The 12,388-nt window shown below is 37.0% G+C and overlaps 1 protein-coding gene across 1 annotated transcript in view; it reads right to left on the reverse strand.

Moving 5' to 3' along the window:
* IQCG (IQ motif containing G) overlaps positions 1–12,388 on the reverse strand; it is a 58,839-nt gene that overhangs the window by 36,761 nt on the left and 9,690 nt on the right. The window contains exon 4 of the mRNA XM_054574962.1: positions 11,464–11,592. Coding sequence (XP_054430937.1) covers positions 11,464–11,592 — 129 coding nt within the window. The remainder of the gene's footprint in view (positions 1–11,463; positions 11,593–12,388) is intronic.

Here is a 12,388-nt window from a genome sequence, read left to right on the forward strand (position 1 = left end):
TGGCATCTATCTCTCAGCAGACGCAAACCTAACACATTTGCCATGATCATGCAAACAGTAAATGGCACAGCAGGATTCAAGCTCAGTACTGTTTGAATGAGAACTTTACTACTTTATGTTATTGTTTCTGTTTGCTCTCAGAAACAGAATTCTGTTTCTCTCCAGCAATCCCATTACTTAGGTTTAAAACAAACAAAATAAAATGATATAAAGATAAAACTAAACAACAACTGTCTTAGCTATGCTGCCGTAACAAAAATATTAGAGGAGCCTGATTAGTTGGGTCAAGAAAAGAGTCTGTCAATACCACACAAATTATCCTTTTAAACAGCACACTTTAGTGGTTTTTTGGTTTATTCACTGTTGTGAAACCATCACCACTAATTCCACAAGATTTTCATCAGCCGCCAAAAGAAATCCTGTACTCATTTGCACTCACTCTCCATCCCTCTCCCCTCAGCCTGCTGCTTATGAAACTTCTCTTGGAAGAGTGGGTGGGTGGGGGTGGGGAAGGTTAAGGTCTAGTAGAGGAGAAGGCTCAGAGGAGCCTTCCATGCATAAGGATGCTCCCCCACCCCCACATCCTTGATAGGCCTTCATAACTCAGTTTTAGCAAGAATCCTGCAAAGTCAGTTTAGATGGTATCCCCTACTGTTGATACCTGATCACCCTGGATATTTGATCAAATTCCTCATTCCTCACCCTTGCTGTCTCAGCCCTTGGACTACCTTCAGGAAGAATTCTGTTAAATTAGTTTAGCAAGAATCCCCTACCCTTTATTCTCCCTTCGATCCACTGAATCCCTCACTGTTCTCATGGGCTATAAATCCCCAGCTGCCTTTGCTGAATTCAAAGGTGAGCCTGATCTCTCTCCCCTGTTGTGATAGTTTTGACACCTGTTGCAGTAGTTTTGAATAAAGTCTTCCTTACCATTTTAACAAGTGTCGGAATAACTTTTTGACAGTACATGAATATCTCAGTAAAGCTTTTTAAAAAAACTAAATAGAAAATCTTGTCTATCTCACACCTATTACTAAACTGTATGTAACTTTAAAGTACCAATCAGCCCTGGCTGGTGTGGCTCAGTGGATTCAGCACTAGCCTGCGAACTGAAGGGTTTGCTAGTTGGAGGATAGATGTTTCACACTTTGATGTTTTTCTCCCCCTTTCATCCTCCCTTCCTCCTCTCTAAAAATAAATAAAATTTAAAAATAAAATAAAATACCAATCACAATACTTAAAATACTAAAAACCATTTGTCATTGATTTACCCAAATCTAGACATAATTTTCCAATTTAAATAAATCTAAATTGATACCTATCAAATTGTAAGAAAAATTAAAAGAATAAATTATTGTAAATAATCATATAAAATCAATCACTGGTAAACTGTCTACATTAAGCTTTAAGTTATTTTCTTCCACCTACATAATGGTACCCATATCTCTGTTTTATTTTTCTTGATTAGCTTTTTTCAAAATTACAGATAAGTGTACATTATATTTCAAAACAGAATAAGAATGTATGAGGAAAAGCAGATAATATGCCATTTCCCTTCTCCCCTCCAATTGCACTCCTATGAGGTAACCAATGTTAAATCTTTTGATGTATATACATGCACATCCTTGCTATGCTCTTACATATATGAATGAGCAGGTATTCTTTATAAAAATCATGCTATACACTTTATACTGTAACTTTTTTCACTTATCTATGCATGAAAAACATTTCTACAGATCAATCATATACCTCTAATTCATTCTTTTTAACAGCAGTATGTTTTTCTTTTATAAAATTAACAATTATTCAGCACTGACTAGTATGGTTCAGTTAGTTGGGCATCATCCCACAGAGCAAAAGGTTGCCAGTTCGATTCCCAGTCAGGGCACATGCCTGGGTTACAGGCTTGATCTCAGGTCAAGGCATGTATCAGCAGCAAATAATTGATATTTTTCTCTCTTATCAATGTCTCCCTCCCTTTCTCCTTCCCTTCTCCTCTCTCTAAAAATAAATACATACATACATACATACATACATACATAAAATCTTTAAAAAATTAACAATCATTCCAGTACTCCTCTATTGAAGGACATTTATGCTATTCCTAGGTATTCATTATTGTACTACAATAAATATTTGTATATATGTATAATTTTTTTCCTATAGGCTAGATTTCCTTTTGGAATGCTAGGTCAAAGGGTATATGCTTTCTGTTTAGCTTTTCTGCTAACACTATATTTTAAAAGATTTTATTTATTTATTTTTAGAGAGGGGTAAGAGAGGGGAAAAAAGGAGGAGAGAAACATCTATGTGGGAGAGAAACTGATTGGTTGCCTCTCACATGCATCCCAACCTTACTGGCAATCCAGGCACAAGCCCTGACCAGGAATCGAACTGGCAATTTTTTGCTTTGTGAGATGACATCAACCAATTGAGCCATGCTGGTCAGGGTTCTGTTAATATGTTTAATTTCTGCCTTGGTAAATTGAAAGTTGAGAAACTACTAAAAAAAAAAAAAGATTTTTTGGAAAAAAAAACACCCATATGTTAACACATTGGTGTATTTCCTTCCAGTTCTCACTTTTTATACATATTTTTGTTAATGTGATAATATTATATTATTTCTAGTCTTTCTTTTTCTACTTAAAATTGTCACATAAATCTTTTCTCCATGTTCTTACAACATTGTAAGCAATACTTTTAATTTTTATTTATTGATTTGAGAGAAGCATTGATACCTTATGCATTGATTGGTTGATTTTTAAAAAAATATATTTTACTGATTATGCTATTACAGTTGTCCCATTTCTTTTCTCCCCTTTATTCTCCTCTGCCCTGAACCCTCCCTCCCTCTAGCATTCACTCCCACTCCACCTTAGTTCATGTCCATGGATTATACACATAAGTTCTTTAGCCTCTCCATTTCCTATACTATTCTTCACCTTCCCTGTCTATTTTGTGCCTACCAATTATGCTTCTTATTCCCTTTCCCTCATTCTCCCGCTACCCTCTCCCTGCTGATAATCCTCCATGGGATCTCCATTTCTGTGATCCTGTTCCTGTTTTAGTTGTTTGCTTAGATTGTTTTGTGGGGGTTTTTTAGGTTCAGTTGTTGATAGTTGTGAGTGTGTTGTCATTTTAATGTTCAGAGTTTTTTTATCTTTTTTTTCTTAGAATCTCTTTAATACTGACCATATCTGGGAAGCACTTTATCTGCCCTTCCATTCTAAATGATAGCTTTGCTGGATAGAGTAACCTTGGATGTAGGTCCTTGCCTTTCATGACTTTGAAAACATCTTTCCAGCCCCTTCTTGCTTGTAAGTTTTTTTCTGAGAAATCAGCTCATAGTCTTATGGAAACTCCTTTGTAGGTAACTTCTTTCCTCTTGCTGCTTTTAAGATTCCTTCTTTTCTCTTTCATCTTGGGTAATTTAATTATGATGTGTCTTAATATGTTCCTCTTTGGGTCCAACTTCTTTGGGACTCTCTGCACTACGTGGACTTGCATGTCTAGTTCCTTTGCCAGATTGGGGAAGTTTTCCTTCATTATTTTTTCAAGTAAGTTTTCAATTTGTTGCTCTTCCTCTCCTCCTTCTGGCACCCCTATGATTCGGATGTTGGAATGTTTAAAGTTATCCCAGTGGTTCCTCAACCTCTCTTCATTTTTTGAATTCTTGTTTCTTCATTCTGTTCCAGTTGAATGTTTATTTCTTCATTCTGTTCCAATTTGTTGATTTGAGTCCTGTTTTCCTTCCTTTCACTGTTGGTTCCCTGTATGTTTTTATTTCACTTTGTGTAGCGTTCACTTTTTCCTCTATTTTGCACCCATTCTCAAACATTTCTATGAGGATCCTGATTAGGAGTATTTTGAACCTGAGTCTGTTAGGTTGTCTGTCTCCTCATTGCTTAGTTCTTTTTCTGGCATTTTGATCTGTTCTTTCATTTGGGCCATATTTCTTTGTCTTCATGCACCTGTTATGTTGTAAGGTATTCCCTTACAGCCTTAGATATTTCCAGGGTAGGGCAACCCACTTCACTGTGTTGTCATGCTGTATGTGGGGGAGGAGTAAGAGAGGGAACAATGCCACTTGCTTGGCTCTCGCACCACTTTCAGTCACTTCCCTCACTTCCCACAAGTGGATTATGCCCTTTCCGGTGCTGATTCCTAGGTGAAGGGACTTGTGCATGTTCTAGGATCCTGTCAGCCCCGCCAGCAGACTCTCCTGTGAAACTGGGAGTTTCTCCTGCTGTTGCAATCCCCACAAGTTTTTACAGCCAGAGGTTTTGAGGCTTCAGTTTCCTGTGCTGGAACCTTGGGTTGTGCAATCTGTCTCACTCCTCAGTTGTTCCTCCCAGCTTATCCGCACACAAACGTGCGACCTCCTGGTCTGCCCACCACCGCCTCGCCCACCTGCTCTACTGCCTTGCCCCGTGTCCTCTCAGCCCAACTGTCTATCTCTGCCCCTCCTACAAGTCTGGGTGAATGTTTCTTTAACTCCTTGGTTGTCATACCTCCATGCAATTAGATGTTATGTCAGCTATGGTTGGTTTTTGTTTTTAAATTGATTGTTATCCTTTCAGTTGTACAAGGAAATGGTGCATATCTACATATTCCTCCATCTTGGCAGTAAGTCCATTGGTTGATTCTTGTATGTGCCCTGACCAGGGATCAAACCCACAACATCGGTGTGTCGGGATGATGCTGCAACCAACTGAACTACCTTGCCAGGGCCTGTAGGCAATACCAATTTTTAACAGTTTCATAATATCATTCATTAAACTATAGACTCTCTTTGATTCTGTAATTCCACATATAGTGATTCAACCTAATGGAATAACAGATTCAGACATATACTGATGAATATTTATGTACAAAGATGTACTCAGACATATTATTTGCTTTAGCAAACATTTGGGAAAAAGTTCAGTGTTGAAACTCGGGGAATGATTAAATAAATTATTGAATAGTACATATATAATAGTGAATATTATAATATTAAAATTAGGTATACATATTTTCATTTTCATAGATAGATCACTTTACAAAAAGTTATACCAGTTTATTCTCCCACCAGCAATGTAGAAAACTGCTCATTTTCTTGCTTCCTTGCCAGAAATAAATATAAGTTTATAATAATAGCTATTACTGTTATTAGGCACTACTTATTATGTGCCAGGAACTATTCAAAAAGCTTTACATGTGTAAATAAATCTAATATTCATAATAACTCTACTGCAGAATTTATTACCAATACTAAGGTACACAGGAAGAGTAATGAATTCAAGGAAAAACTATTCCATCTATGGAGATAAGCTCCACACTTTCTCATTCTGAGCACTCAGGATTCACATAAAGAGAATTTTATCTTGGTCCCAACACATTTTGCTTGTGCTCAGTTTCTTAAAGCATGAAAATCTTGGGAATTAGTTGAAAGGCTCAGGAAAAGAAAACTTCCTTCACCATGCTTCTTATTATACTTGTTAGTATTCAGGAATTTTCAGTGAACTTGGTCTTAAGAAAGATTACTGAAGGGATCCAAGCTGGCAGAGGAGAAAGTGGAAGCTACATTAACCTCCTCCCAGGACCATTGTGGAATTACAGCTAAATTGTAGAGAAATCATCCAGAATAACCAACTGAGCATGAGCTGTAGAGAAGCCTTATAACCACAGACAGACAGAAGAAACCACTTCACCATAACATGACTGGTAAGGACTGTGGAGGAGGCATGAGAGGGTTGGCTGGGCTCTCACAGGTGGCAGCTGAAGTCCCAAAGGGATATTTCAGAGGCAGGGGGTTCCCCTTGTGAAGTGTGTGGTCTAAACACTAGGCTGAGCTCCCCAACCTACAGCAATAGAACCAGAAAGGAACGCAGAGCAGCAGGGTTTCTGTTTGCCAGGGAGAGATGGTTGAGAATGCAGAGAGCCTCTGAAAGGGCTAACACACAAAATTTCATTTGCAGCCACTTATCCTGAGCTCTGGCTGAGGAAGGGCAGAATGGACTAAAGACACTTGAGGAGAATCTAGAGTTGGTGGCTCTGGGGAGAGAATTGAAGGAACAGCCACCAGGATCCCTGTGCTGTGTCATTCCCCATACTGCAAGAGCCATCTCTCTAAGATATAGCACTCCCCTCCAAGAGGCATCAGCCTGAGGGGAAGCAATAGTCCCACCCACAGGAATTACTCTGTTCTGTCCTGTGGTGCTTAAATTGAGCTGCTGATCACAGTTTGATTAGATTAAAAACTGATGCTGGATGGCTGATTAGTTTAGTGGCTAATGTGAAAAATATAAAAAAGCAGCTAAAATGGAAAGACAAAGAAACAGACCCTTAATGAAAGAACAAGAGAATTTTCCAGAAGAACTCAATGAAATGGAAGGAATTTACCACATAAGCTTAGAGTAATGATTAAAAGGATACTCAACAGCATGAAAAAAGACATAGAAACCATAAAAAATGACCAGTCAGAAATAAAGAATGCAATATCTGAAATTATACACCAGAAGGAATAAACAGTAGGTTAAATGAAGCAGAAGACCAAATCAGTGTTTTGGAAGACAAGGTAGAATAAAACATCTGGCAGAGCAGGGAAAAGAAATGAGAATTTTAAAAAACGAGGAGAGCTTAAGAAACATTTTGGACAACATGAAGCATAACAACATCCATATAATGGGAATATCAGATGGAGAAGAAAGCAAGCAAGGGATTGAGAACCTAATGACCAAAAACTTCCCTAATCTGGTGAAGTAAAAAGTCACACAACTCCAGGAAGCACAGAGAGTCCCGAACAAGTTGGACCTAGAAAGCTAAAATACTAAAACACATCACAAATAAAATGACAAGCCTTCAAAATAAGGACAGAATCATAACAGCTGCAAAAGAAAAGCAGGCAGTTACCTACAAGGGAGCACCAATTAGACTGGCATGTGATTACTCAACAAAAACATTTCAGGCCAGTAGGGAGCAGTGTGAGATATTCAAGGTGATGAAAAGCAAGTACCTACAATGAAGGCTACTTCACCCAGCAAGGCTACGATTTAAAATTGAAGGAGAAAGAAGGAGCTTCCCAGATGAGAAAAAGCTAAAGGAGCTTGTTAAAACCAAACCAGTACTGCAACAAATGTTAAAGGGCTTGCTTTCAGAAGAAGAAAAAGAGAAACAAAAAAACACCCCAACAAAAAAACAGAGGAAAACAGTCTAAAAATAAAATGGCACTACATGTGTATCTATCAATATTCACCTTAAATGTAAATGGCCTAAATGCTCCAACCAAAAGACATAGGGTAGCTGAATGGATAAGAAAACAAAATCCATACAAATGCTGTTTCCAAGGCCACCATCTCAAATTGAAAGACACACACACAATAAAAATAAAGGGATGGAAAAAAATATTTCATGCAAATGGAAAAGAACAAAATGCTGGTGTAGCAGTCTTATAGCTGACAAAATAGACTTTAAAACCAAACCTATAGTAAGAGACAAACAAGGACACTACACAATGATAACAGGAACAACCCAACAAGAGGATATAAACTTAGTAAGCATTTAGATACTCAACACAGGAACACCTAAATATGTAAAGCAAATCTTGATGGACATAAAGGGAGAGATCGGCAGAAATATAGTCATAGTTGGGAATTTTAACACCCCATGGACTTCAATGGATACATCTTCCAGGCAGAAAATCAACAAGGAAACAGGGGTCTTAAATGACACACTAGATCAAATGGATTTAATTGATATCTTCAGAACATTTCACCCCAAAGCAGTAGAAAATACATACTCTTCAAGTGCACATGAAACATTTTCTAGGATAGACCACATGTTACAACACTAAACAAGGCTCAAGGAATTTAAGAAGACTGAATTCATATCAAGCATCTTCTGTGTCCGTAATGCTATGAAACTAGGAATCAATAACAAGAACGACACTGAAAAACATGCAAACACATGGAAGCTAAATAACATGTTATTAAACAATGAATGGGTTAACAATGAGATCAAGGAAGAAATCAAAAGGTACCTTGAAACAAATGAAAATGAGGATACAACAACCAAAAATCTATGGGACACTGGGAAAGCAATCCTAAGAGGAAAATTCGTAACATTACAGGCCTATCTCAAAAAAAAAGAAAAAGCTCAAATAAACAATCTAACTTCACACTTAAAGGAACTTGGAAAAGAACAACAAAAAATGCCCAAAGTGAGTAGAAGGAAAGAAATAATGAAGATCAGAGCAGAAATAAATGAAACAGCCTAAAAAAAATACAAAGATCAATGAATCCAAGAGCTGGCTCTTTAAAAAGATATACAAGATTGATAAACTTTTAATCAGACTCATCAAGAAAAAAGAAAAACGACCCAATTAAAAAAAATCAGAAATGAAAGAGGAGAAATAACAACTGATACCAAAGAAATACAACAGATTGTAAGAAAATATTATGAACAATTATACGTCAATAAAGTGGACATCTGGATGAAATGGATAAGTTCCTAGAAACATACAGTCTTCCCAAATAAAGCAAGAAGAATCAGAGAATCTGAACAGACAGATTACATCTAATTAAGTTGAAGCAGTAATAAAAAATCTCCGAACAAACAAAAGCCCTGGACCAGATGGCTTCACAGGTGAATTTTATCAAACATTCTGAGAAGAACTAACACCTCTCCTTCTCAAACTATTTTGTAAAATTCAAGAGGAGGGAAGGCTCCCAAACTCGTTTTACAAGGCCAGCATTAATTCCAAAACCAGATAAAGACACTGCAAAGAAAGAAAATTATAGGCCAATATCCTTGATAAACATAGATGTTAAAATCCTCAACAAAATGTTAGCAAACCAAATACAGCAATGCATAAAAAAGATCATACACCATTATTATGTGGGATTTATTCCAGAACGCAAGATTGGCACAACATTCGCAAACCAATAAATGTGATGCACCACATAATGAAGGACAAAAACCACATGATCCTGTCAATGGATGTAGATAAAGCTTTTGATAAAACCCAGCACCCATTTATGATCAAAACTCTCAGTAAAGTGGGAATAGAGGGAACATACCTAAACATAATAAAGGCCATATATGACAAACCCACTGCCAGCACCATACTCAATAGGCAAAAACTACAAGCATTCCCCTTAAGATCGGCAACAAGACACAGATGTCCGCTTTCACCTCTCTTATTCAACACAGTATTGGAAGTCCTTGCCACAACAATCAGACAAGAAGGATAAAAGGCATCCAAATTGGAAAGGAGGAAGTCTTTTTTGACTTTAAAACTGTCAAAAACTGTCTTTATTGCAGATGGCATGTTACTGTACATAGAGAACCCTAAAGATTCCATCAAGAAACTACTAGAACTGATCAATATATTCAGCAAAGTAGCAGGATACAAAAATATCCAGAAATCAGTTGCATTTTTACATGCCAATAATGAACTAACAGAAAAGGATATTAAGAAAATAATCCCATTCACAATGCCTTCAAAAAGAATAAAGTACCTAGGAATAAACCTAACCAAGGAGGTAAAAGACCTGTACATGGAAAATTATAAGACACAGAAGCAAGAAATTGAAGAAGATACAAATAATTAGAAGCACATGCTGTGTTCATGGATAGGAAGAATTAGCATCATTAAAATGTCCATACTACCCAAAGCAATCGATAAATTCAACACAATTCCTACCAAGATTCCAATGACGTATTTCACAGAACTAGAACAAGTATTTCAAAAATATATATGGAGCCACAAAAGGCCCCACGATAGCAACAACGATCCTAGGAAAGAAGAACACAGTTGGAGGAATCATGCTACCTAATATGAAACTATACTGCAAGACTATAGTAATCAAAACAGCCTGGTACTGACATAAAAACAGACACATAAATCAATGGGACAGAATAGAAAGCCCAGAAATAACCCCTTTATAGTTAATTAATATTTGACAGAGGATGCAAGCACATACAATGGGCTAAAGATAGTTTACTCAATCAATGGTGTTGGGAAAATTGGACAGATACGTGCAGAAAAATGAATCTAGACCACCTTCTTACACCACACACAAGAATACATTCAAAATGGAGCAAAGATTTAAAGGTTAGTCTCGAAAACATAAAAATCATGGAAGAAAACATAGGCAACAAAATCTCGGACATTGCTCATAGCAGTTTTTCATGGGATATGTCTCTGCAGGCAAGGGAAACAAACAAACAAACAAATAAACAAATGGAAATACATCAAACTAAAAAGTTTTTGCACAGCAAAGGAAATCATCAACAACATAAAAATACAACCCAAAAAATGGGAGAACATATTCACCGATACATCTGATAAGGGGTTAATATCCAAAATTTGTAAAGTACTTAGAAAACTCAATACCAAAAAAAAAAACCCCACAAAACACAACCCAGTTAAAAAATGGGCAAAGGACCTGAATAGACGGTTTTCCAAAGAGGACATACAGATGGTCAATAGACATATGAAAAGATGCTCAATGTCACTAATCATCAGAGAAATGCAAATTAAAACCACAGTGAGATACTATCTATTCTCACACCTGTCAAGTTGGCTATCATCAATAAATCAAAAAACAACAAGTGCTGGTAAGGATGTGGAGAAAGGGGAATGCTTTTGCACTGTTGGTGGGAATGCAGACTGGTGCAGCCACTGTGGAAAGCAGTATGGAGATACCTCAAAAAATTAAAAATGGATCTACCGTTTGTTCCAATGATTCCAGTTCTGGGAATATAGCCAAAGAATATAAGCACCCCTATGTTCACTGCAGCGTTATTTACAATCGCCAAGATATGGAAGCAGCCCAAGTGTCCATCAACAGATGGGTGGCTAATACAACTATGGGACATTTACACAATGGAATTCTATTCAGCCATAAAAAGAAGAAAATTTTACCCTTTATGACAGTATGGATGGACCCAGTGAATATTATGCTAAGCGAAATTAGCCAGGCAGAGAAAGACACATAGCATATGATTTCAGTCATATGAAGAATCTAATGAACAAACTGAACTAAGAGGCAAAAGAGAGACAAACTCATAGATGGAAAACAGGATGACAGCTAAGAGATGGGGAGATTATGGGGTAGAGAGATTGAGCAAAAGGAATAAAGAACTCATGGACATGGACAACAGTGTGGTAATTGCTGGGGGGAGGGCAGTTAAGGGTCTAAATGGTAACGGGAAAAAAATACAGTAACGATTAAATTTTAAAAAAAGAAATGAAAGTTTACTGTGTGATATTTTTGATATATTGTACATACAGATAACTGAAACCCAGGAATCTGAATTACTTTCCCAACAGAACTAGGAATATAACCCACATTTCCAACTTCTAGCTATCTTCCCTGGGAAGCACAAATTTTATTTGATTTAGAAATTAAGGACTTCTGGTAGGTTTTATAGCACTTTAAAATACAACATAGAAAACAAACCTAATATTACTCTGACCTGGCAATGATATCATAGAAATGCATTTTGTTTTCCCTCTCCTCACTTAAAGATTTCAGGAGATTGGTGAAAGTGCCTGAATTTTGCAACTCCTGCATGGTATCTGTAATCACATCACTGAGAAACTGCCTGTAAGGAGAAAAAAAATAAGTTAATAATATACATATTTCCCTACGTTCACAAAGGGCTACAAAAATCAGACAAGACCCAGAAGAAACATCGTAACTAAATTGGAATTATTTCTGGAATGCCAGAGTAGTTTAGTATCAGAAAATCTACGAAAGAATTCATCACATTAACAAAGTCAAGAGGAGAAAAGTTGTCTGATCCTTGAAATAAACGTAGAAAAAGCATTTGGCAAAATTCAATACACACCTATTTGTAAACAAACAAAAGCTCTTAGAATACTAGAAATAAAAGCCAACTTTCTTAACCTGAAAAGGTTTACATACCAAGGACTGATAAACACTGAATGTACCATATGATAATATAGATACATTTTGTTTAAATAACCCACATACATACCTAATAAAAGTGTCACAATTTGCAAAAGAATAATTTAGAGGCTTCAATTGTATATGAAGTTATTTTATTAAAAAAAATATTGGGGCGCATGAGATACACCACACATTGATGTTTTTCTCCCTCTCTTTCTCCCTCCCTTCCTCTCTGTTTAAAAATAAATCAATAAAATCTTTAACAAAAAAAATACCGGGCCCTGGCTAGTGTGGCTCAGTGGATTGAACGCTGGTATCTGCGAACTGAAAGGTCGCCAGTTTGATTCCCGGTGTAGGGCACATGCCTGGGTTGTGGGCCAGGTCCCCAATAGGGCGCACAAAAAAATCAGCCCTGGCTGGTGTGGCTCAGTGGATTGAGTGCCACGCTGCAGACCAAGGGTCTCCAGTTTGATTCTCATGAGGGCACA

The sequence above is a fragment of the Pteronotus mesoamericanus genome, unplaced genomic scaffold (assembly GCF_021234165.1).
Source record: "Pteronotus mesoamericanus isolate MK-2021 breed Mesoamerican mustached bat unplaced genomic scaffold, CSHL_Meso_final contig_27, whole genome shotgun sequence".
Lineage (NCBI taxonomy): Eukaryota > Metazoa > Chordata > Mammalia > Chiroptera > Mormoopidae > Pteronotus > Pteronotus mesoamericanus.